The 26,576-nt window shown below is 43.9% G+C and overlaps 4 protein-coding genes across 6 annotated transcripts; all 4 read left to right on the plus strand.

Moving 5' to 3' along the window:
• The first annotated feature begins 384 nt into the window (after positions 1-384).
• panx2 (pannexin 2) lies at positions 385-4,601 on the plus strand. The gene is made up of 5 exons (XM_076089822.1): positions 385-613; positions 1,941-3,055; positions 3,281-3,416; positions 3,758-3,943; positions 4,255-4,601. Exons 1-5 carry the CDS (start codon positions 385-387, stop codon positions 4,599-4,601), a joined length of 2,013 nt encoding a protein of 670 aa, XP_075945937.1.
• A 1,855-nt stretch (positions 4,602-6,456) lies between these two features.
• On the plus strand, positions 6,457-14,272 carry trabd (TraB domain containing). Its single transcript, XM_076088762.1, is given in 11 exon segments — positions 6,457-6,484; positions 6,487-6,537; positions 7,085-7,125; positions 7,319-7,385; positions 8,851-9,017; positions 9,355-9,495; positions 9,628-9,738; positions 10,170-10,309; positions 10,864-11,036; positions 11,681-11,777; positions 11,865-14,272. Coding segments are annotated over 11 exon segments (1,200 nt in total). The 3' UTR covers positions 12,049-14,272.
• A 409-nt stretch (positions 14,273-14,681) lies between these two features.
• selenoo1 (selenoprotein O1) lies at positions 14,682-20,348 on the plus strand. 2 transcript variants are annotated; one of them, XM_076088761.1, is made up of 9 exons: positions 14,682-15,387; positions 15,587-15,790; positions 15,894-16,071; positions 16,460-16,590; positions 16,735-17,012; positions 17,197-17,365; positions 18,007-18,192; positions 18,465-18,621; positions 18,853-19,158. In XM_076088761.1, exons 1-9 carry the CDS (start codon positions 14,834-14,836, stop codon positions 19,081-19,083), a joined length of 2,088 nt encoding a protein of 695 aa, XP_075944876.1. In that variant the 5' UTR covers positions 14,682-14,833; the 3' UTR covers positions 19,084-19,158. The 2 variants fall into 2 exon arrangements, with proteins under 2 accessions (XP_075944876.1, XP_075944875.1); XM_076088760.1 differs by having other exon boundaries at positions 14,684-15,387; positions 18,853-20,348.
• A 137-nt stretch (positions 20,349-20,485) lies between these two features.
• mapk12a (mitogen-activated protein kinase 12a) lies at positions 20,486-25,719 on the plus strand. 2 transcript variants are annotated; one of them, XM_076088763.1, is made up of 13 exons: positions 20,486-20,994; positions 21,075-21,194; positions 21,966-22,095; positions 22,303-22,361; positions 22,485-22,596; positions 22,701-22,730; positions 22,941-22,988; positions 23,185-23,299; positions 23,915-23,986; positions 24,173-24,252; positions 24,413-24,491; positions 24,581-24,754; positions 24,845-25,719. In XM_076088763.1, the coding sequence occupies exons 1-13, from the start codon at positions 20,954-20,956 to the stop codon at positions 24,910-24,912; spliced, it is 1,128 nt and encodes a 375-aa protein (XP_075944878.1). In that variant the 5' UTR covers positions 20,486-20,953; the 3' UTR covers positions 24,913-25,719. The 2 variants fall into 2 exon arrangements, with proteins under 2 accessions (XP_075944878.1, XP_075944879.1); XM_076088764.1 differs by having other exon boundaries at positions 20,486-20,963.
• Positions 25,720-26,576: the final 857 nt, after the last annotated feature.

The following is a 26,576-nucleotide window of genomic DNA, read 5'->3' on the forward strand; positions in this document are numbered from 1 at the left end:
AGGACGCCTCCTAAACTCAGCCCATTCTTGAACCTGCCACACAGAGAGTAGGGACTGATGCCGGGCGCTGTCGAAATGGGGCAAAACAAAGGGAAGTACATTAAAGAAGCCAAGCGAGGAGAGTGCTTCTGAACGCCATGCTTGTTCTTCAAAAAGAGAGGAGCTGTGGGAAACTGCAACTGTAAAACCCAAAGCTCTGAGCGCAGACTTACACAATATGACCTGCTGCTTTTCCACACATGGTGACAGAGGCTGAAGTTGGCCACACATTTCTCTGTGTGTGTGCAAGTGTTTCACACTGTGTTGAGGAGTATTTAACTTCAGCGGGGAGGGTCTGGTCTCCTCTCCAGTCCAGAGGGAGGTTGTAGTGCTTTGTGTTTCCGGATGCAGAACATCCTCGATCAAAACTTAGACATGGCCACGGCTCTACTCGCCGGTGAGAAGCTGAAGGAGCTGATCCTGCCGGGTTCCTCTCAGGATGAGAGGGGCGGGCTGCTGGCCGGCCTCATGGTGCAGCTCAAACTGGAGTTGCCCTTTGATCGGGTTGTCACTATAGGGACGGTCATCATCCCCATCCTGCTGGTCACCCTCGTCTTCACGAGGAACTTTGCAGGTGAGACTTCTGCCACTAGAGGGGGTTCATTGCGACAGTAAACTGTCAAAGCGGCAGCAGCAACTGTATATTTCGAGTTAGCCATGCAATTTTTTGTGTATTTTTTGTGTCTTCTGTCACAGACAGTGATAAGAAGAGATGTAAGCAGATTAGGCAAGGAAGGAAAAGGAGCATTTACAAGTGCATCACAGGAGCAGACAGAGAAAGCTAGAGAGGGCTAGAAAGGCTGGAGATAGGAGGGGTTAGAGGGCCGGCTGTGATGGGAGAGACGTTAGTTCACTGCTGAGTCAGGCTCTCTGCATAGCAGCAATAACCATCTGGGACTGAGCGTTTGAATCCAGCAGCAGAAAAAAAGTGGGTGTTTAGACAAGTTCTTCAGTGTTTCCTCACTACCGTGTTTTATTATGACATTTAGGGCTTTGCCAAACAAATTTTGAATGACTCAGCATCCTGCCCTCTGTGACTGGGACAAACTAATATCATTGCACATATTGTCCTGATAACCAAAATGACTTTTTCTAATAGTTTTCAGTACAAATGATGAGTTTATTTAGATAGCAAGTGTATCCTTTGTAAGTTCAAAAGATTAAAGTAGACCTGCTGCAGCCCTGAACCAGATAGAACTGATAGAGAACAACTTTGACAACGAAGAAGTGCTCTCACTTCCTCTATCTGAGCCAGACAGACCATCATTTCAAAAAGTGTTATCAGAGACACACCGCACTTTGGGCTGAACAGATGAATATACAAGATTCTCTGAGATACAATGTTGATAAAAAAATAATGAAACAGATCACATAGATGAAAAACATTTGCTAGGAAATGTGAATGTGTTGCATTGAACACAAAATCCCCATTTTAACTATTATCTTAAGCACTGTGAAATGCAGGTGAGCACTGGCGTAAACTCTGTTTTAAACATCTGTTGCACTATGCAGAGTTACTGAATGGTTACATTTTGACCTACAGTATTCAGCGTAGTTGTGTGTATGCAGTTTTACAGTACAATGGATGATTGCAACAGATATTTCAGGTATGTGTTCCTCCTTTCACTTTCAAATAAGTGCTGTAGATCAAATTGTTAAACTGGGGGATTTGTTTCAACCCTTCTGTTTGTCTGACCTCATCTGTTTTCATCTTGCCAGATCTTGCCAATAAAACGTCATAATTGATAGGAGTGATGAGTGAAATTCTGAAACTAAGACCCAGGATGTAGCATTATAGCATTCTTCAGTCAGATACTATACTCAATTTATATTATGAGCTACAATCATCCAAATGTTAAAGTAATGTTTGGGCTGACTCTTTCTATCTGTACTTTCCTCAGAGGAGTCCATATACTGTTACACACCACACAACTTCACCAGAGACCAGGCTCTATATGCAAGAGGCTACTGCTGGACGGAGCTGCGGGATGCTGTGCCTGGTGTGGAGTCTCATCTTTGGCCTTCACTCTTTGAACACAAGTTCCTGCCCTATGCCCTGCTGGCCTTCGCTGGAATCATGTACATTCCTGCTTTGGCCTGGGAGTTCCTTGCCTCTACGCGGCTCACTTCAGAGCTCAATTTCCTGCTTCAAGAGATTGATAACTGCTATCATCGAGCCGCTGAGGGCCGAGCCCCAAAGATCGAGAAGCAGATCCAGTCCAAAGGACCTGGCATAACTGAGCGAGAGAGGAGGGAGATCATCGAGAACGCAGAGAAGGAGAAAAGCCCCGAGCAGAACCTGTTCGAGAAATATTTGGAGAGACGGGGCGAAAGTAACTTTCTGGCTAAGCTATACCTGGGACGCCACCTGGCTATTATCTGCCTCAGTTCCATCCCCATTTCCTACCTGAGCGCCTACTATGCCCGCCAAAGGCAGAATGAGTTCACCTGTGCGCTGGGTGAGCCGCCAGACGTTAGCAGCTACTACGAGCTGAAGCTCAGGGTCAACTGTAAGCTGCCTGCTGTGCAGCTGCAGCGCATCATGGCTGCAGTAGATATCTCTCTGCTCTGCACCATGAATCTCATCATCCTGGTTAATTTGCTGCACCTGTTTGTGGTGCGCAAGTCCAACTTTGTATTTGACAAACTGCATAAAGTGGGTATTAAAACACGGCGCCGCTGGCAGAAGTCTCAGTTCTGCGACATCAACATACTGGCCATGTTCTGCAACGAGAACAGGGACCACATCAAGTCGCTCAACCGGCTGGACTTCATCACCAATGAGAGTGACCTCATGTATGACAATGTGGTCAGGCAGCTGTTGGCTGCGCTCGCACAGTCCAATCATGACGCTACACCCACTGTGAGGGACTCTGGGATACAAACACTCGATCCTAACATGGACCCCTCTGAATTTGGAGTGGGAGAGATGGCCGGGGAGCCGCTGGTCATCAAACGGCCCCGCAAAAAGATGAAATGGATCTCGGGCTCAAATCCTCTTCCTCAGTCGTTCAAGGTAAGGCCTGAGTTGCAATTTATCAACATTTATTCAGCATTCAATGCTAGCAGAGGACAAAACATTCTACTGTGCTCTTGAAACTACAAGAACTTGTTAACTGCAGCACAGTAGTTCATATGACCATGGACTTCCATAAAGGCCTCTTTCTCTATAGAGGCCTCTACTGAAGTTTAAGCTGTGACATATTGACCTGTATTTGCATTTTTTCTGTCCTTCGTAAAGGAACCTCTTACCCTGACACGTCTGGAAAATAACACCAAGCCCGAAAAACCCAAACCAGTCAGAAGAAAGACAGTGGCAGACAGCTTCATTGCACCACTTCTGGATACCAAGAGCACACAATATCCTGCAATAAAAGGTATCTAGTGCTATAAATAGTAAGTCTGTGAAAATGTTTATTTAAAGCCGTGCTCATCAAAATCCCTATATTAGCAATGGATCAAATGTGTTACGTGAAAGGGATCGCTCGTAGTGACACACCCACAGACAGCTATCATCAAACTCTGCAGTTCCTCTCAGTTTTAACGAACTTTAAAACCAAAACAATTAGCGTCGTTCAGATATTTGCTGTTGGTTTTTACGGCCCACAACTCAGCTTTCAGCTTTCTGTGTTGTTTCCAGACGCACACTTTTTTGGATGACATGCTTTTTTTCTGTTTTGTTCTCCTTTTAAGTCAGACTGTTCATTTTGAATCGTAGATTTGAGTGGGATGGAGAAAAAGCACACTCGCAACTTCTCTCTGGACGTCCACCCGTACATGCTGACCTTTCGTAAGCCCAAGGTGGAGGCCACAACCGCGGAGCCTCTTCCCTCAGAGCACAACATGGATACAGTATACCTTAAAGGCACACACACTATTGTTCACGTGTCTGGTGCCATTACAGGTAAGCCCGATCTCTCCTTCACAGTTGCTTTTTCTGGTTCAGGGTTGAATTCATCACATTTTACTGGTCAAATATTAAAGGAATTAGTATGCAGCTCCCCATCTCATCTAGTTGCACCTTGCATATGCCTGCAACCACAGCCTGGTCCAGACAATGGGTATGATATTTGTGACATGTTGTTAAAATGCGCTGACCCTTGAGAGTATGAGTATAGATGTTGTTGTTTTTTTAAAAGGGTTGAACTGCCTATACTTTTATGTTTTCACTTGACAATTCGATGATCTCCTCTACTTTCCTTCTTGTCGCTTCAGAAACGAAGGTTTGCTCTCCAGAATCGACCAACACTGCCTTTGCTACGATGACACTACCCACCACAACTTACGTAAATGGCGTGAGCCCGAACCCTCCCTCCAGCGAGGACCCCCTCAGTCCCAAGTCCTCTCCTCCTCTTCCTCCTCTTCCTCCTCCATCTCCTCCAAGGGAGCCTCCCACCCAAATGGAAAACCCTGAGTGCGACCCACCACCCCTTACTAGAGCCCCTACACACCAGCTGCTGAGTATACATCATACTCTCTTTGAGGAAGAAGAGGATGAAGAGCACCGTAGGGACAGACTGGCAGAGAGACCCGGGGAGCTCATCGCTGCTGGGGAATGTTGAAGGAGGAGAAGAAGAGGGACACTTACACCACACTCTGCACACATGACCACCATGTCAATCACAGCTATCAACAGCCACCTCTAGTCTTTAACTCACACACTTCTGTGATGGGTGGAGTGGACCGTGAGGAAATGACATGGAACCCTCGTCGTAAAAGCAAGCGGGCTCAACTTTTTAGATAGGAAAATTACTCAGTGAGGATAAGACAAACGTTTGTGTGTTTGATAATGTTGACCAGAGTATTGCTGTAGGTTACGATGTCACGTTCATGCCTCAGGATGACTGTGTATAGCTAAACAGCCTCCAATGAAACCAGCAGTGATTCAACAGGGTGCTACAGTGCAGGGTCAAACAGCTATAATAAAAAAGGCTTAAAATGAAAGGATGAGAGATGAATGAGCGTTCTGAAAAGAATAAAAAGACACACACTTTACAGATGCATATCTGCAAAGAAGACTGCATTATAGCTTCAAGCAAAATGTATGTATATGTGTATACATCAAACACATATGATAGCGCTTAGTCCCTTTATCCCAATAGCCAAGTAGAAAGGTAGCTCACGCAATACAGTTGAGATCTGCACAATTAATATGCAAAAGATCACAATATATTTGTGGCAATAATGTGTGCGCTTGCAGCATCATATTTCACAGAACGCTATACGTGTATAGACACTGTATATGATGTGTTTGTGGGGTGTTACAAACAAATATAACACACGTTTCATGGCTTTGACGTTTCCATTTCACCAATGATTAGGAACGTGTATCAGATCTTGCCTCGACTATTTGCACGTCATTAATAACAGGTAAATTGGCATATTATATAAAGGAGCAGCAGAAGAACAGAAGGTGGGCTGTGAGGTGACGTGCAACTACAATATTGCTCAGAGAAACTGACGGATTTGTCCAACAGGTACCAGATATCTGAGACAGAAATGCAGCTCCAATATGATGAACGGAGCTGGACTCAGAGTATGTGACTTTTTGTGTTCTGCTGTGATGTGAAGTGAATGAAGTGAATGAAGTGATGAGAAGATGTTAAATCGTGCCTCACTGGAAGGTTTATTACATGATGAGTAAGCTTTTGATAGCCATCTGCGACACAATCTCAACTTCTTTCGGTAGTTCTGTCTTGTCTCACAATGTGCCAATATCTGCTCTAAGAAGGAACTAATAGTTAGAATAGTTGGTCTGTTATTTGTAGTAGAAACCAAGCCTATAAGGTATGTCAGCACTTTTCACAGGGAAAGAGTGGACAAGGGGACGGGGGTCTACCACAACCTCTCCATACACATTTCTTGCAGCTGCATACACGATTACAGCAATTTCATTAAAGGAACTGCGTGCACTGACATACATCAATATGACATATACTGTAGAAGACATTAGTACTGTGGTTCAGGGGCTTACCTACATGATCGGTAGACCTATACTCGTCTTTTTTTCTGGGGCATTCAGTAAACATACACTTTTTTCCCATTACACCAATTATCTTCGAGTGGGGATATCAAATGATCCACCTCATTGTCACGACACAGGTTGGCACAAACTCTCCTTGTTGGACTACTCAAGCACACTAAATGCATCCAAAAGCACTTTACGACTTGTAGCACGAGTGCGTGTGAGAGCATGTTATACGTCGAAACACAACTCTGCTTATAACCGATTTTCTGTGTAGATTTGAACATTGAGACAGTAAAGGACGTACATCTGTGATAGTCTAGTGGAAACGTGGAGAAGAGTCCAGACTTTGATTGTACTGTGTGAAATGTTATAACGGAAAGTGATTAAAAACATTTTCACTTTAAAAATAAATGTGCGTGTCCCAGCAATCGTGGACTACATGTACCAGAATGCACTGCGGCTGTCAGATTCAGCCGAGCACTGTAATGCTACTGCTGTACTGGCGTGGAGTACACTGACACACTTGCTCAGTAAGTTGTGGATATTTGTTTTTAGACAACTATTGTGTATGTTACCAAACATATTGTACCTGATAATGGCGGCATTTGCTGTCGTGAAACCGTTTCAACGGGTATGATTTGACGACATTCTTACCGGACTTGCTAGCTTACATTAGCTTGAATTAGCTGTTATCATCATCCGGTAGCTAGCCAGACCGATGAGTCCACAGGAAGCGCTCAGTGTTCAGCAGTGCTGTACCTGAAAGTAACGTTAGCTAGTTTGTAAACCGGCCCTGGCAAGTTACTTCTTATTCAGTTGTGCAAAACTCTTGTGTTGCTAACATTTAGTCGTAATAATGGCCTCGTCGGAGATATCGTTCCTCTTCTATTTTACAGTTAATAAATGAGTGACAGTCGCTACTTTTCCCATGAACGTTGTGGTGTCACAATTGTTTGCTACGTTTAGACCTCACACGTAAAGCAACGTCAGCAGTCAGTAACGCTGCACTACAGCTAGCTGTGTCCGTGAACGTCTCACTGTAACACATGTCTGCGTCCTGCTCTCTGTCACACGCAGCTTTCAGTGCTTCAAACATGGATCAAGACAACAATTCAGAGGTTTGTAACCCTTACAATATGTTATCAAACATTGCAATTTGAACTAGCCCTGAGTATTTACATAACTATGTGAAATCAGCCCGCTTTTCTCAAACTGGCTCGATTTGGAAAGGAATATCTCTTAATCGTGTCGTGCACTGATGTAAATATTGCCTCTGTCTAAGATATAGTTTGGTGTTTTTATGTCTGACAGGATGAGTCAGTCGGCCCATCGGAGGACCCATCAGAAGAGGAACTGCCTTGTGTACCTGCAGGGATCTGTACGTGTTTTTAATTACAGTGTGTATGCTGAAAGATAGTGTGATACCTCTTTGGTTGTTTGGCATGTCATGTCGCTGTTATGCACAAGTTCAAGTCATTGCAGCAGCCTTTTTTATTATATAATCACATAATAATCATAATTTCAGATCCAACTGAATGTGCTAATGATTTTAATTTAGATAAATGTCTGTTGAATCACTATCTATCGCAGAATGAGGTAACACAACGGTGATTGATCCAACATCAACTACAGACGATGAAACTTAAAAAACAAGTGAACGTGAGAACCTCAATAAATAGGGCGGCCGATTGTTTCTATTTTCATATTGTGGTTTCTCGTGATCGCCAGTAAGTGATCTGAGCTTTGAACTTTTAAGTTTTTAAGTAGCAGAGTTAAAGTTAAGTGATTATTTATAAAGGACTGTGGACATTTAATTGAAATTAACTAAATATTAAAAACTTAATGGCAATTTAAATGTTTCTATTCAAACGTCGGCTCCCTTTTTAAAAGTGTGCGTCATTGCTTGGTGCGACAATATACCAGCTTTTAACGGAACATGATGCTCAAATCATGTCCGACCATAAGAAGGGCTGTACCTAATAGTTTGAAGCTTCATTCGTAACATTGACATTCAAATTGAATTATTATTAATAACTTCCAGAAACTCTCTTCCCCTTTCTCTGTCACTGTCGCTGTGTCACTGTCCCTCCCAAAAGTCAAAATCTATTTTATAAAAACAGATGTAATCATTTTCATAATTCACAACATGTTTTCATGCTTAGTGCAGGGAGGCTCGCACCTGTTTTAACAGGAAAGTCTAGCAGCAATCTTACAGCACCATAAATTACATTTATATAACCACAATAACAAAAAAAAACATATTTTCGTCTTTTCTATCAGGTTGATAACGTCAGTAAATATAATGTAAGACATTCAAAGCTAAATTCAAAAGCCACAACAGAAGCTTCAGATATAAAATATTAAAAAAAGACATTTGACACAACCATATCCATGCTTTAACTACTCTTATGGAGCGCAGAGCTAAGTTTTGATGTGCAGGCATATAGAGAACGGAGATGCGGGGCTCAGCGGGCGAACGTGCTGCTCCACCAGAAACATCTCTAAATGCACAGTAGGGCGCTGATTCTAGAGATTATTTGATAACATCATAATTCTGATGATAGTAAGTTGGTTAAGATTGCCTTAATATCAAATATCAGCTTAGGAAAAACCAATCATCGCTCATATCTTCAGTTGTCGATATATTCAGCTACGGCTTAAGTGCGGCCAAATAGTTCAACTTGTAACTAAGTAAAATATAATACTATTCAAAGTTGCTTAAAAATGACAAAATATCCTTGTTTTTAATATTTCATAGTTCTTACAGGAAGACATCAAGCACTATAGTCGTCCTGCTGTGTTTGTGTGCCCCTTTAATAACTGTCTCTGTTGTTCCCGTGTAGCGGACGGTGACGCAATGGAGCTGCTTTGGCAGTTGCGATCCCAGCGCCGCCAGTTGTCCCCTGAGCTCCCAGAGACGGTAACCCGTCTCACTGCCCCTGATGGCAGCCTCCTGTACCTGGTGGGCACCGCCCACTTCAGTGACAGCAGCAAGCAGGACGTGGCCACGGTGAGCCAAAGACAATTTACAACAGGACTTGTACAGCAGACTCTGCCACTTACACCCTCTTTAAAATATGAAATGCTGTGAAATAGTCGAGTAACTCTCTGAATGTGGAGAAGCGCTGTAGAGTAGCACCTTTTGAAGATTAGTTAGCACCATCTGTATATGCTGTCAGTACAAGATTGGCATTCCTCAGTATAATCCTGTCTTTTCTTCCACATTGATGACATTGGTTTATTTTCTCTTTACTTCCTTCCTCACTGCTCATTTGCCATTTCTCTCGTCCTTACCCTCTTGTGCTTTCTTATTCTGTGTCTGTCACTTGTCTCACATACCCACACAGATGATCCGCGCTGTGCAGCCAGACGTTGTGGTGGTGGAGCTGTGCCAGTACAGGGTGTCGATGCTGAAGATGGACGAGATTACACTGCTGAGGGAAGCCAAAGACATCAACCTGGATAAGGTTCAGCAGGCCATTAAACAGGTCAGGCTTTCAGGATGATGGGAATTACCAATGTGTGAAAAACAGCGAGAGCAAATACAGCTAAGTAATGGTGTTGTTTTGATATTTCTTTCTGTGAATGCTTATTTTGTTTCTGTCCTCTGTGTTTGTTAGAATGGGCTGATGTCTGGCCTCATGCAGATTCTCCTGCTCAAAGTTTCAGCTCACATCACAGAGCAACTGGGCATGGCTCCTGGAGGAGAGTTTAGGGAGGCCTTCAAAGAGGTAAATCACACACGAAACTAACATTGTTAACATTGTGCTTGCAAGATTCAAGTCAGTAGCATAGCGTGCGTTTGACAGACAGTAAATATAATCTGACCGTGTGTTAGACAAAGAGCTACGTCACTGTTCCCTAACCACGATCAGTATTTTCACAAACACATGAGAGGCCGCAGCCCGACGTATAGCGAGTTGGAAAGCGAATGGCATGTGAGACGATCGCTTCTATGTGTCGTTATGTTCCAGCGTATTAATTTAAAGCGGTGAACAGACACTTTAACTGGAACTACTTAGCTGCTGTCCGTTATCAGTAATTAATAGACACCCTGCAGCCAATCAGAGTCAAGTTTTCACCCAAACCATGTATGGATGCTGCATATAAGTTTCAGTTTATTTCATTCTGTTTTTTAATTATTATTTTTCTTTCCACACAGGCTGGACAAGTGCCGTTCTGTAAGTTTCACCTTGGGGACCGGCCCATCCCTGTGACGTTCAAGCGAGCCATTGCAGCTCTCAGTCTGTGGCAGAAGGCCCGTCTGGCGTGGGGTCTTTGCTTTCTGTCGGATCCAATCAGGTACAAGTTCACCATCGGCCCTTTTCGTCACACCACACTGTGTCGTCAGACTGTCTCTCTCAATATCTACACACCACATGATCGACATGCGCGAGAAAAGGTTGAAATGTGGGGGTATTGTTGTTGCAAACATTTTTAGCTCTGAGCAATTTTAGCTGCATTCATAGCTGTCTGTGTGTTCTGTGTAGAACCAGGGCTTGTGCGCCCACACACTCTACAGAGTACATGCAACTCTGCCAACTTGTTGAACTGACAGCGTCTTTGAAATCTGACTTGAAGCTTTTTGCATAAAGTGATGTGTCCATCTTTTTAACATCTATTAGATTGAGCCTGTTACATTCTCTGATGTGTAAAACGGAGAGCGCTTCAAGAAAAAATGCTTCAAGAACATAAATGCAAACTGTAATGGGATTTTGAAAGAAATAGTACAGACTTCATTCTACTGTTTGTTTGTTCCTCATTCTGTACTTAATACTGTGTGAAGAGAAAGAAATGTCTTCCCCTTTCCTGTGTGGCGACCAACGACTCTGTTGGACCGTTTGTCGTGTTTTCAGTAAAGAAGACGTAGAGAAGTGCAAACAGAAGGACCTGCTGGAACAGACCATGTCGGAGATGATCGGCGAGTTCCCCGCTCTCCACCAGACCATCGTGGCTGAAAGAGACATCTACCTCACGCACACGCTCCGCCAGGCTACGCGCTGTGTGGAGGCCCCCCGTACTGCTCAGAGTGCGTATACAACTGTTCAATAAGCTCGCAATCACAGTGTTCTTATTTGTAGATTTTCAGCTTTCTAATCCTGTCTGTATGGGCGTACAGTTGTTTTACATATGCATCGCTCAATATAATTGAACATTTCAATTGTTTGAGTGTTATTGTTCTTTTTAAATGTATCGTTAGAATTGTTTCTGAGCTTGATAAAGTTTTGTTTTCCCCTAACAAGACATGTTATCTGTCATCAAATTTGTTACACAATTCTTGCGTAATTTACCAACCGGTAATGACAGCGTGGTTTGAATGCTACAGAGACTGATAATGAAAATGCTGAGTCATATTGTGTTTAAAAAGGGTGTACATTTTGAACTTTATTTCACAGAAACAGTGGGACGTTTTTTCGCTGTTTTACTGAGCTTAAAAACAAATGTTTGCATTCATGGTGAGACCACAGGAATATTCATGCTCTCTGAATCGTGTCGTTTATGCTCAGCAGTGCATTTTGTCAGGATAATTTATGCATCGTCATTTATACTGAAATCCATCCCTAAAGCATTGGATGATTCATTTCTCAGTCGAGAGATGACCCGTGGTTTCATCAGTGTTGATGAGAAATATAAAGAATATGTGGTTTATGTAACTGAATATTTCCTTTATAGAAGTGCCTGCTGTGGTGGTGGGAGTCGTCGGGATGGGTCACGTCCCCGGCATAGAGAGAAACTGGGAGAAGCAGCTCAACATAAATGAAATCATGAGGTGAGTTCAGGAAGTAGAGGAAACATTCTTTGACTGTGTCTGGACGATCCCACAGCTGCTCAGTGTGTCTGTCTGTCTCTCCCTCAGTGTTGCACCCCCTTCCCGTTTTGGCTGGGTGTTGCGCACGGTCATAAAGGGCGTCGTGGCGGGAGTGCTGGGATATGCCTGCTACCGTGCTGGAGGGACTTTAGGTCGAGCCCTCCTGTCTTCACCTACAGTCCTATCTTTACTGGAGACTCTGCAGCCACCCGCTGCTCTCAGCCAACAGTGACACGACCTCTGACCTTTTGAAACGATGCATTTTTCACCAATAGCCTTAAAAAAACAGGAGGTGAGGCTGGAGGAACGGTTTCACCAGCCCACACTATGAACTAACAAGGATTCCAGGGGGGTCAAGAGCCTCCCACCCCGCATATGATGTCCCTGTAGATGCAGCAGGGCCGTACTGCCAAAGAAACCGTGACAGTACTCTTCGCTTTCTTCCACATTTTGTGCGAATCCTGCATTTTGTAAGGTCTACAAATGCCAATAATTTCTTTTGAATAGATTTACAATCCCCCCCATCGTACCTTTTTAAATGATTTAATTTTAATTTGACAAGTATCATCAGAATCATCTTCAGTCACGTGCCCTGATGCGACTGAACCATTTTCCAAGAGGCACGCTTTTCTAACGCTGTCTCTTTATTCCTTCCTCCTCTCTGGTGCCTGACAGCAATTTTGGTAATTCGCCCATTTCAAGTCCAGCACTTTATAACGGAGTCTTGTCTTGTACTGTACATGCAGCTTATGGATGGGGAGACGAAGGTACAATGTCAAGTCGGTCACTATACTCATAAATACAATCTAGGAGTAAGCTTGGTGCATAGAGTGACCATCATGGTGTGAGATAAATGTAAAAGAAATCATCTTCTTAATTCTTGAAAAATCTACTATTTGAAATAAGACACAAGCATTCCCCGTGTGCACGGTGCTGTCCACGTCAACAGACAAGTGCCTCATGTTGCAGCAGGAAGGAATGATGAAAGGGAACGGCAAAAATAAGTATGTGCATCTTACACATACTACAACCAAATGGTCAATGCAATTTTCTAATATTCTGTCTTTATATAGTTATGATGGACCTTTTTTTTATAAATAAATACTGTTGCCCTTAAAATAGCCCATCTACTTTGTGTTGGCTTCCGGTGAGAAGACGCCATAGCCCCTTCATTTTATGATCGTTCATACTTTCAACAGGACGATGCAGGACGGGCTTAATTAAGTGTGCCTCAGGACGAGCAAAGCATTCGTCTTGTAATTTGTATATTTGATTGTAGCTCCAGTATAAAGCAGCCTCACAGATTGGCTTGAAGTGGCTCCATCTGTGAGTAAGTTGTTCATACTTGAACCAAAAATATGCATCTTGTACAGAAAGACATCTCCTGAGAACATCTGTCATTCAGCGCACCAGCTGTTTGTACTTTTATGATGTGTGCATTATCACTTGCCAGTTGGATTGTTGGATGAGATAGACGATAGAAATGAAATTGGTTTGTTTTCCTTCTCATTGAGTATTGAACTTGACTAATGATTTCTCAGTGGAACTTTGTTTTGATTACTGTGAAAGAAACAGACCGTTTAGGTTGGTGAGTTTGGAGGTAAAGCCTTACACTGCTATCACTGCTGCCTTTGACCCTCAGATTACCAACACTGACCTGTATTCATAGTACAGAGCTTCTTATTGCACGTCTAAAAAAAAAAAAAAGAGAAACCAGTAAGACATCCTTGGAGCTTTGTTAAGTGGAAGATGACCCAACACATCAAATCTTCTGAACAAAGCATTAACAAGGTTGCAAGGGCATAAACCAACATATTTTCCAAGCATTCCTAATATTTTCTTTTAAGTGATTTTATGTACAGTACTGGAATTATTTAGATGTATTTATAAGAGCTATGACAGTAGATCATGTGCTGTCTTTCGTTTGTGAAATGGTCCAATGGACTCGTATGGGACTTGAGTAAAAGGAGCATTGCTCCACATGATTAAGTCATCTACACATTAAACTAACTCGGATAAACTGTCTTCCAATTGATTAATCAGTTATCTTGCTTTAGAGATGAGGATATTGGGAACAGATGTAGTCATGACTCTGTCCCTCAGCCGTATAACACATTCAAACGTGTCTGTGTCCGTCCCCACATTATGTCCAAAGGTTTGTTCTATTGTATGTTGGAGAATTGCCAAGAGAAAACTGTATGAATGCCTGTATTTACTGCGGGATTTCTTTCCCTGTGTCCTTGTGTGGTATTGTCATTGTTACCAAACGTTAAATCTTAACTTCTGTAATGAATTATGAAACAGTTTTCAGTAAAGATAAACTCTATTTACCTCACGAGTTACTTTTTTTAAAAGAACCTGTTGCATTAATTGACAAGATTTGAATGCAGTCAGTGATGAATACATTTCCTGGAGTCCAGTTATTTCATTTTATTAAAATGCTGTATGTTGCTGTATGTTTTGGTTGATTTTAGATAATATAGAACTTTATTAATCCTGAAGGAAAACTTTGTGACGGAGATTGATCAAAGATTACGAAGAAACAATTGAGGAAAAATATATACGTATATAAACAATAGAGTAAGTATTAAGTGTACAGCAATAATAAGAGTAAGATGAATTTAGTAAAATAAACTAAAATAGGAAAAAGTAAATTAGAACATAAATATAGAAACAAGAGTAAAAAGTATAAGAAGAAACACTAACACCAGTGGATAAGAAATCTAACATGATATAAAGAATGGAAACATTGTACATTATGTGATGTGATATTTATTGAAGTAATAACGATAACAATATGATCTCAACCTTGTTAACTTAGTTTGACATTGATTTTAGTGTCGGCCCAAATGGTTCCGTGTTCAGTGTGTGTGTCCGGACAAATAAGGATGTAACACAGTCCGTCTCGCAAACATCCGCTAAAGTTAGCAGGATTATGAAAGCATGACTTATGCCTACATTGTAACTGCGCCAGTGAACACAAACAGGCAAACAAGCAGACAGATGGCCCTGTTTGGATGGCTTATTTAGGACCTCGGCTCGCACCGTCACGCATCTTTGTCCCCGGTGTGTCCGCCTTCAGACTCCTCGGTACGGTCGGGATGGCCAACATGGGTCTGGCGATGAGCCGTTCCCCGCTGGAGCGGCTCGACTTCGACAACGTCGCCCTCAAGAAACTCCCCGTGGACTCGTCCGAGGAGCCGGGGGTGCGTCAGGTGAAAGGAGCGTGCTTCTCCCGGGTGAAGCCACAGCCGCTGACCAAGCCCCGGTTCGTGGCTGTGTCACACGAAGCCCTGGCGCTGCTGGGGCTCAGCGGAGAGGAGGTCATGAACGATCCGCTCGGGCCGGAGTACCTCAGCGGGTCCAGAGTCATGCCTGGATCCCAGCCCGCTGCTCACTGCTACTGTGGCCACCAGTTCGGACAGTTCGCCGGGCAGCTGGGCGACGGGGCGGCCTGCTACCTGGGGGAGGTGAAGGTGCCAGCCGGCCAAGATCCCGAACTGCTGCGGGAAAACCCGAGCGGTCGGTGGGAGATTCAGGTGAAAGGAGCTGGGTCGACTCCTTATTCCAGGTACAAGGGTTTGTTGTTTCTGTAGTTTTAGCAGGATTAATTTTCTTATCCTCAGAGATGTGAAACCATGGAGAAATACTTTGATTCCCTTCTTTTTTTAAAGCTATAAGCCTACAGATCATTTGAAATAGTATAATAATATGTGCAACTTAATTCTATCTGGATACTGTTCTTTATGATGTTATTCTGTCCTCCATAGACAAGCTGATGGCCGTAAGGTCCTGCGCTCCAGCATCAGAGAGTTCCTGTGCAGCGAGGTGATGTACTTCCTGGGTGTTCCCACCACCAGAGCCGGCTCCGTAGTGACCTCCAACAGCCGGGTCATACGAGACGTCTACTACAGCGGGAATCCTCGCCATGAGAGATGCTCGGTGGTCGTCCGTATTGCCCCCACCTTCCTCAGGTGAGGGCCGATTGTACACCACTGTCATCTACCGTGGACGTGTGAGCTCCTCGAGATGCACACGCGACAGTTGTTTTGTGTCAGTTGTGCGCTCTCTGTGCAGGTTCGGATCCTTTGAGATCTTCAAGCGGGCCGACGAGCACACGGGCCGCCAGGGTCCCAGCTATGGACGGGATGAGATCCGAGGTCAGATGATGGATTACGTCATAGAGACGTTTTACCCGGACATCCAGCGGAATCACCCAGAGAGGGTGGAGAGGAACGTGGCTTTCTTCAGAGAGGTCAGGGCACATGAGTCGCACAACATACAAATCTCAGCCGGTGAAAACGGCTCTCGAGTAACGACTGTAAGGCTTACACGTTTTCCTACGTGTACTCGAATCGGCAGGTAACAGATTCAAGGTCTGACGTTACAGGTCGGAGCCAAGAACATTTGGATCCTCTTACCCTGTTAAGCTGACTGCCTGTGCTGAGTCACTGGGACATCGGCTCAATATGAGATTAAGACATTAACACGGCATTAAACTCTGGATACAGACTTTTGACATTTTCCTCATCTTATTAGTAGGAATTGCAGCATTCATACTCCTCATGGGGTTGTTTTCAGATGTTTCTGGAAATCCAGAACAACCCTCTAAAGTGAGATTACTGTCTTGTCGCCGTCTGTAGGTGATGCTCCGCACGGCTCGCCTCGTGGCTCAGTGGCAGTGTGTGGGTTTCTGCCATGGAGTCCTGAACACGGACAACATGAGCATCCTGGGACTCACGCTGGACTATGGTCCATATGGCTTTATGGACAGGTCAGACATTTGCAGAGTGTTTTGGCCAATAGGTCTGATTGAACAGTCATTATGTTGTTATTTAATATTCATCATCATACAGGAGTAGGTGGAAATGATTGTGAAACAGTAATCATAAGACCCAACTTTCCTCATCCCTCTTAGGTTTGATCCAGATTTCATCTGCAACGCCTCCGACAACTCCGGCCGATACTCCTACCAGGCCCAGCCAGCTATCTGCAGGTGGAACCTGGTGAAGCTGGCGGAGGCGCTTGCTCCAGAGCTGCCACCGGACCGGGCTGAGGCCGTTATGGACGACTACCTGGATCTGTATAACGGCTTCTACCTCGAGAGCATGAGGAAGAAGCTGGGCTTACTGAAGAAGGACGAGCCAGAGGATGAGCTCCTGATCACAGAGCTGCTGCAGACCATGCACAACACAGGTGGGATGGATTATAAAGCGGTATATGTCGCCTGGTGATAAGAGTCTGATGAGAGAGCGTCTCCTCTAGTGAGAGGCAAAGAGTTTGAGAATACAATTCGTACATGCAGTACTGAATATAAAACAAATGGAATAGTCACTGGTGCCACATCAATGTTGTAACCTTTCCCGCGTCCCTCCTGCAGGTTCTGACTTCACCAACACCTTCCGTAGCTTGAGTCAGATTTCCTGTCCCACTGAGGGGGAAAGTGAAGGAGAAGAGGAGCTTGTCAGGAAAGCCACAGACCTCCTGCTGGAGCAGCGTGCCTCCTTAGAGGAGCTCAAGGCTGCAAACAAACCCGCTATGGATCCACGGTGAGCTAGCCATGCGTGCTGCATGTTTTATAAACACACTGTGTTTTGTCTATTTCATACCATGACAGAAAGGAAACATTAGTGTTTACTGTACTGTAGCTATTCATGGGTGCCAGAAAATGAACGATACTATTTGTACACCTTGTCGTCAAAACTTGTATATGATGAACAAAAGTACGGTAATGTTGCCATGATTTAATTGAGCACATATACAAGAAAAGCAAAATTATTAGAAATGATGTTCATCCTGTCCAACATTTTTGTTTTGTTTGGTGTGATGCACATTGTAGCCTCCGGGTGCCGCTAGTGGGGCGTTATATTACTGGTCTTGTGTATTCTATGTGACTATATATTATCACCATCTTCACTATATTAACGTATAACAGTGCATCAGTTCAAGATGTCTGAAAACAACATTAACTGAGTCTTTGGTCAGTTCAGGGCAGCGGTAAAAGCTGTAACGACAACTTGGGAGTAATGAGAGTAACACCTTTAAACCTGTTCTCTGATTTCCTGCATGAACTTGTATTCCTGTGCATATAAACAGTCAGTGGACCAATCGTGTCTTTGTTTTGCTGCACAGGCAACCCAACATGCCAATAAATCATCTAACCGTTGTGCTTTCTGTCTGCTGATGACAGCGAGCTGGCGATGCTGCTCTCTATGGCTCAGAGCAACCCGGCACTGTTCCAGATGATCTCAGACAGGACGTCAATTGCGAGGCAGTTAGACAGACTCAGCAAACTGAAAGACCTGATGGAGACCAGCCAGGAAGAGCTGAAAACCCAACAGGCGGAGGAGTGGAGCCGCTGGATCACGCGCTATAGGTGAGATTTTTTTGGGGGGGGGGGGTCATGGGTGGATAAAGGGAGGAAGGCAAGATTTAGGAAAAGGAAAAGATGAGGAGGAAAAACAGCTTGCACATATAACAAGAGGTAGAGGGTGGAGGGACTGCATGGACCGGATAAGAGCTTTGTGGGTGGATGGTCATGGGTGGAAGTGTGACTGATAAAGGGGGCGGACAGACAGACAGAAGAGGAAATGGGGCGTTGAGTCTGCCATTGCTCAGACTGAGCGTTTTACGTTATCCCTTCCACAGGAAGCGTCTGGCTCGGGAGCTACAAGGCCAGAGTGACGTGCGGGCCGCGCAGGAGGAGAGGGTGAGGGTGATGGACAGCACCAACCCTCGCGTGGTGCTCAGGAACTACATCGCCCAGAATGCAATTGAGGCTGCTGAGAATGGAGACTTCTCTGAGGTCAGTCTTGGACTGTTGTGCATCTGAGGTAGAGAAGTGATTAACATTTTACCAGAAGAAGTTGCTGCAGCGCTCAGTTTTTTTGCATCGAGAGCGATTCCAAAGCAGCAAAACTAAGATTTGAATGCACTCAAGTTACAAACGCAATTCCCTTTTGTTCTCTTAATTTTCTGTGTTTCACTTTTAGGGTGTTTACCTGCTCTCACTTCTCGCTTCCTCTCTGTGCTGCAGGCCCAGCGAGTCCTCAAGGTTCTGGAGAAGCCTTTCTCTCTGCAGCCAGGTCTGGAGCTTCCCGCGTGGGTGGGTGGCGGCGGCGGCGGCGGCGGCGAGGCCACCAAACGGGGAGAGAGGGATGAAGGAGAGGACCAACAGCAAGAGGCGGCCTCTACGTCCACAGCCAGAAACCCTGTTCCCTATGACAGCAGGCCCCCAGCTTGGGCCCATGAAATCTGTGTCACATGATCTTCGTAATAACTTCCCTGATTGTTTCGCTTTCCTGCCGAAAATGATAAGAGTTTATTGCTCTTTTAGTTCACATTTGTGCTTTTTTTTTTTTATGTCCCTTCCACTTTATGTACAACTCTCCATTACTTCGGCAGGAAGCGTCAGGGAAGTTAGCATGAGGCACGACACCCCATAGGCTACCTAGCTGAACCAAAGCAGACAGGCTGTGGGTTGAATTTAGGGGTACAAATGCATAGAGATACAAATATGATGTTGCCATGTGAGTTGAAAATATATTCAGCCAATCTGAAATGTGCCATGAAATGGCATTGAAGTGATTAATTCCCTCCATTGCCTGACATTCCTGCTTAAAACACCAGAATTGACTTGAGTAAATTGATAGATGGAGTTTTTTTTTATAAGGTGGATTTCTTTTAAATCTCCTTGAATGCAAGATGCATTAAGATAACTGGCACACAACAAAAGATGGCAGAAAAAATACAGCCAAAGACATTTTGGGAAAGACGTTATTCTTTTGACTTTACAAAGAAGCCCCTCAGCTCGTTCCCTGTCTGCTTGGTGTTTGACTAGCTATTAATGACGACTCAGACAGCAAGTCCTACAGTGACCTGTCTGACTCTGACAAACTGTGAGGTGCCACCTCAACATATACCAAATAGTGTGTGTGTGTGAGAGAAAAGATGATGATTTTGGGCATGTATTTGGGTGAATGGGAGTGATTGCACTTGATCCAATAAGCCGCAGTAGATAAACGCACAATACTGTTTATTGTCACATAATATAAATAATTGCCTTTCGCCTCCGTCATAGCACTGCTTTATAGGCATAGAGCTACAACCACCACTTTTGCCACAACCACTACTTTTGTTACCTAACATGTAAAATAAGCAGCGATACTAAACCACAGTGAATCTAGAGTCCAGCAAAGGAAAAATGGGAACTGTGTGTTTAAATTGGGCTATTTTAGTCGGGTTGTGATTGTGTAAACTTAAGGAAAGATTTATTTAGTCTGTGATGCCTCAGCACTAATCATAACATGCCATACTTGAAACATGATCAATTTGTTAGTTTGGTCAATCAATTTAGATTAGTTGTCAAAATCGGACTATTAAAACTGAACATTCGCACAAAAAAGTGGCAGAATTGACATGAAAGGAAATCGTTTCAAAGTTGTATTTTTCCTAATAAATATGGACTGTGTGGTTGATCTCCAAATAAACTGAGCAGTCAATAGACGTCATGGCCTCTTTGTGCCAAGTACATACCTGGCATAGCTGCCTTTTTATTCCTTGAACTCGACTCCACCTCCACATTTCTGTGTTGCCTAACATTATACTTGATGTTACCATTAGATTGCTCCACTCTGGTAACAGACACACTTTAAACTCGTCCTCTTTGTGTAAATGCCACATAGGCCGAGCTGATACAATCTGACATTTTCAGTTTCTTTATAACACTAAGGTGTCCTTGACTCATTTAACTTCATTTAAGGTTCCTCTAACCACGTAGTTGTATTTCTGCAGCCCGGGGTGTCAGTAAAGCTCATGTCCCAGCAAGTCTCAGACATTTGCTTCCCTGCTCGTTCTCAAAGAGCAGAGGAACTACACACACACACACACACACACACACACACACACACAGTACACGTTGCCATTTAAAGGCCAGCGCTTATTAACAACTCTTTGAGGTTGCTATCCAAACTGCGCGCACCTACCAACGCATTTCAAAGTAATGTCAGCTTAGTTACTCCTATTACTCACATTCCAGTCTCCTTTTCACCTTTAATTGTAGGCCTCCCGCGGGACTCGGGAGTGGCTTTTTGTGACCTGAGGGTGCGCCCTGAGCGGCTGACACGCAGAGCTGCGCAATGATCGAGGGTGAGAGCATAGGTGGGATCTGGAACAATGGGTGTGTAGCGGCGGAAGAGACACAACAGCCAAAGAAGAACCTCTCCTGGACGCTTCATTTGACTTTTGTTTAATAAATAGGATGTCCAAGCGAATCAGACCCGGCTATTACCGCCAAGACGTCAACAAAACCTCATGGGAAGTACCGGAGCGGTACCGGGAGCTGAAGCAGGTGGGGACCGGGGCGTACGGGACTGTATGGTAAGTGGAGTCCGCTAAACTGGGGAGATAGATACAACACGGGTCGCGCAGCGGGTTTATGGGGCGCAGCGCGGTGACAAAGAACGCGACGGAACAGATGGTGCCGTCCAGGCAGCCGCGCGGTGCCACGGGCCAAACAAAAGAATAAAAAGTACGTGCGCGCCGCTGAACACATGCTGCTTCACTTCCTTATTTGATGGGGAGACACTTGCAGCCATAGCTTCGCCTCGCGGCAAGCATCCCTGTCACCCGCAGCCGAGTATTGTGTTATGTAGAGCGCATGGGTGGCTCTTTGAGAAATGGGTGCGCTCGCTCACCCAAGTTTTGTCGACGCATAACAATGAGGAGCAGCTATATTCAGGCCACCTTGTGCGTGTCGCAGCATGCGGTCCCTTTGTTATTAACTCTGTGGGCGGGCACTAAACTGACTCAATGCAACTTAATAACACATGAACAACTCTCAAAAATGTTGGTCGGATACGAAGTGGAGATGGAGCCGCCTGCTTTACAGCCATCACTGCTGGAGTACAGGCAGGGACGTACCCGGACATATGAGTACTGGGGATGGGTGAGGGGGCAGGGGGAGGATGGGTAAATACAGGTTTGGGCAGTCCTGATCAGAAGATAAGGAAGATCTTCAGTTACACATCAGATCAGGGGATGGAAGTGTGTCGCCCTGATCACAGCAAAGTTCCTAAAATGTGCTTATTGTTTCCTCATACTGGCCATGTTGCAGAATAGCTGATGTTCTGGTTTTATTCTCACCCTCAGCTCAGCAGTGGACTCCAGAACAGGAACCAAAGTGGCAATCAAGAAGCTGTACAGGCCGTTCCAGTCGGAGCTCTTCGCCAAGCGGGCCTACAGGGAGCTGAGGCTTCTCAAACACATGAAACATGAAAATGTGAGCGTCAGCATGATCGTTAGTTATGTGGTCCAGGCCCGCAGGGGATGCACAACTATTTCTGATTACATTACTGCACTTTTACAGTTCTGACTTGATGACGTTGTTGACAAGCAAAGCAGCTTAAAATGTAACTAGAGCACGAAGCATTTACTTGTTACGAATGGACCAAAAGCTTAATACATGGTCTATTTCTGTCTGGTGCAGGTGATCGGCCTGTTTGATGTTTTCACCGCTGACCTCTCTCTGGACAGATTCCATGATTTGTAAGTGCTCTTTCTTGCTTCTGCCACCGCAGCAGGACAGTATTGATCTATATCTGGAAATGATTTCAAAGTTGCATCCGGTTGGGAGTTTCCCCACTCATAACGTGTACTTCTTCCTCAAAGTTATCTGGTGATGCCGTTCATGGGGACAGATCTGGGGAAGCTGATGAAGCTGCAGAAGCTGTCAGAAGAGAAAATTCAGTATTTGGTTTATCAAATGCTCAAAGGGCTCAAGGTGGAGCACTCTCCTTTATTTGTTGATTGTGGACAATTTATTACTTTACTACCTGAGTTTATTGGTTCTGTTGATTAAATCCCTGTTGTATTCTTTTATTGCAGTATATTCATTCTGCTGGAATAATTCACAGGGTAAGTTGTGTGTTATATTTCCACTATGTACGTATGTGTGGGATAAAGAGTACGTGCAAACATTGTTATCAAATTGTAACAGGAGCCGGTGCTTCCTGTTTACGAACTTATGCCCTCACCATTTTATTACACGGCTGGATTTTAGTTTCCTCTTGCTGCTTTGGTACAGACTCACAGTCACAGTTGGCCTTTTCACACGGGTATTTGCAGGACCTCAAACCAGGAAATCTCGCCATCAACCAAGACTGTGAACTCAAGGTACAGTTGTACACATCCTGATAACCCAAACACCCATCCTGTGCCTTCATTTCAAGATATTTCATTTGATGGAGTTACAGTTTAAAATGGACAATCTGTATCTTTATCCAGAATGTCTTTTAACGAGGCTCATTATAAGTAAGATGTTGATGCTGCTGTGTCTAACCCGACTGCGTTTCATTTTGCGTTCTGTCAGATCTTGGACTTTGGTTTGGCGCGGCAGACAGACAGCGAGATGACGGGCTACGTGGTGACTCGCTGGTACAGAGCCCCAGAGGTCATCCTGAGCTGGATGCACTACACGCAGACTGGTAATGAAGAGCTAATTAAAGGGAGAAAAAAAACAACTGACATCTTTCATCAACGTGTGGTCATGTTCAGTGCTCCCCATTAGCGCTGCATTCGTTGTTTTAGTTGTTCTCACTTGCCCTCAGCTTCGGGCTTCTGCTTCAGCTAGTGATTTACTACATTCCCCAGAATGACATTCACATCCCCGAGTGTTTTGTTGCTTTGTTTCTTTATTTAAAGATGTCGTGCACGTGCATTCTAGTCTATCGAGGCTACAGTCAGTCAAGACAGTAACACTTTTTCCTCTTTTCAAAGATAGATTTATCTGTATGATTGTGAACAGTGAGTCTATTTAATTGTAAATATGTTTGAAAAATAACTACACAAAATGTCTTTGTTTTAAAGTGGTTGGATGCGGTGTTAAAAAAGATCTTTGTTAATTTGAGTCAGGTGGTAATATTATGTATTTCCCACTAGGTGGCGATCTCTTAACACTTTACCTTCTGTTGCGGCTGCGTTTTTAGGGAATGCATGCGTCTTTAGCTGCTGATCACTAGCCCACAATGTCTTGTAATTGTATGTTGCTTAAGATTGTAACAAAACATCTGAAAAGTGTTTGTCTTCTGCTTCTTTCTCAGTGGATATTTGGTCCGTGGGCTGCATCATGGCGGAGATGCTGCAAGGAAAACCTCTTTTTAAAGGCAGCGACCGTATCCTTTCACCTCACTGACCCTTTTACACAGAAATTCACAACAGCAATTAGTAGCAAATTCATAGCGCTGAAATTTCATAGGAGTGTAGTTTTTGGCAGGATCAAGTAAAATTTAACAATTATCTGAAAGAGTTATCTTGTAAACGTGACCAGTCACATTTGACCCTTGACCCCCGTTCTTCAGACCTAAATCAGCTGACTGAGATCATGAAGCTCACAGGAACACCGACTCAGGAGTTTGCATCAAAACTAGAATCTGACGATGTGAGTTGAGACGCATATAGAAACTTAAGCATACACTCCCTGATTTTGTTGTAGCAACATATCATGCCCCCAAATCTACTGAATTTTAGGAATTGGAAGCAGAATCGGGCAAAATCTGTGGGTTTGTGCTGCATTAAAATTGACTAATTTCTTTTCTTAGGCCAAAGGCTACATCAAAAGCCTTCCAAAAGTGGAGAAGCAAGACCTTCAGAATGTGTTTTCTACAACTAATCCACAAGGTAAGATGTGCTCATTCTGGCCAATTGATGCATTTTTCAGTTTGACAGTCAAACTGAGATTTGACTTTCCGTTTCCCCTTTTTCGTCAGCCTTGTCCGTGCTGGAGCACATGTTATTGTTGGATCCGGAGAGCAGGGTAACCGCTGCGGAGGCTCTCATGCTGCCTTACTTCACTGAGTTCAGAGAACCAGAGGACGAGACGGTAGCACAGCCGTATGACCACTCGTTAGACAACACGGAACAGTCCTTGGACCAGTGGAAACGTAAGGATGAAGGGGAGGAGGAGCTGTGAAGGGGAAAGGAACAAGAAGAAATTAGCTGTTTAATGATCAGTGCTGTGCTTCTTTCTTTAGGTCACACCTTCACAGAGATCTTGACCTTTAAACCAGTTGTGCCAGATTCCAAGGAAACCGCACTCTAAGACACACTGCCAGAGGTGCAGCGCGGGACCAGAATAAACTATCATGTCTTTTTTTAAATCTTGAGCTCAACTGGGAGAACTCTTTAATCACAAGGCTCTATGAATGCCTGTGGATCCAGTTCACAATTGTCTTTTAATTGCAAGCTGTCATGTTTTTGGATTTGTCATTCAACATCATGTTGGTCCAGTAGCTTTCTTCCTGACTTTAGCATCAGACCTTTCCATCATGTCCTACAGTGCTGAGGATGATAGTTAAGTTGCTGTAAATCAGGTTTTAATATTCTTTCATAAGTAACTAGGTTATCAAGGAATTATGGGGTGTATTACTTCAGTTACTTAGTTCAATTTCACTTCAGTGGTACATATATGTTGTATGAGTTTTTTTTTGTTAGACTACCTACTGATGTAATATGTTGTTTTGTTAAGTAGACTACATGTCCTTAAAAGACATTTAATTGGAATTATTTGGACGTCCTTGTGTGCGTGCATCTGTGTGTGTGTGTGTGTGTGTGTGTGTGTGTGTCTAGTCTACATGTCTGCTCTGACCTCGTTATTCCTCCCAGTGGCCTAAAGATAACGACAAAACAAATACACTGCCCAGCTGCTAATCGTACGAAATTCATCCCAGCAGGTTGTGCACAAACATTCACATTGTAATTTCACACCAAGATCAGACTTACATCCAATGTTTTTGTTTTTTTTAAACACAGAAAGTAGCACAAAACACATTGTCTATGTTGATTTGTGAATGAATGTACCACTCATGCATTTTTTTTATATCATTAAAGACTCCAATTATGAAAATGATGCATGTGTTGTTGTTTTTTTCTTTTCTTGGATTTTGCCTCATCATGGCTCTATAAAGTATTCAAGAGATGCAGCAGAGGTAGAGATATCTTGATTTTAAGTTTCTGTTGGGAGTTAAGCAGCAAGCTCTAAAAGGGCTGGTTACTACATTACCCATAATGCAACCAGTGGCAAATTTTGCTAGATCCTTCCTGCCTGGTAAATACCCCCAAGCTTGTAGTTTACGAGTCCAGGCTGCGATAAACCACAAACCATGCTATGACTAATAAAATCACATGTATGTGTTAAATTGGCAGAATTCCCCTATAAATGACAATATTGCATGTTTCATATTTATCCATCCGTTAAAGCAGATGGGGCACTTTTGTGTTGCTCATATTAACTAACACTAGGTGGCAGCACATAAACAAGTCATGACCAGGCTGCGTCTGGAGCTCTTGAGATGGTGATCGGTCCACCACTTCAGGTCTAGACTGAAATACCTTGACACATTTGCTACAGATACACAGAGATGATGATGACCGTGGTGATCTTCTGACTTTTCATCTAGCACCACCAGCAGATAAAAGTGTTTTAAATTATCCCGTGAAATATTTCCAGATCTAGTTGTCTGGATTTGGCACAAAATGTGGTGCAGACATTCATGGTTCTTGCACAATGTGTCCTAACTTTGGTGACCCCCAGATGTTTCCTCTAACACCATCATCAGGTGAACTTTTAAATGTGTCCAATAATTAGTGTTTTGACTAAATACCTCCAACACTAATGACATTCCCATCAGCCTCAGCTGTACCATGACCATGGGCAACATTGCATCTAAAACATCAGCACGTTAGCGTGCTGACGTTAGCGTGCTG

The sequence above is a fragment of the Anarhichas minor genome, unplaced genomic scaffold (assembly GCF_050575085.1).
Source record: "Anarhichas minor isolate MPS153535 unplaced genomic scaffold, ASM5057508v1 ptg000011l, whole genome shotgun sequence".
NCBI classification, from domain to species: Eukaryota; Metazoa; Chordata; class Actinopteri; order Perciformes; family Anarhichadidae; genus Anarhichas; species Anarhichas minor.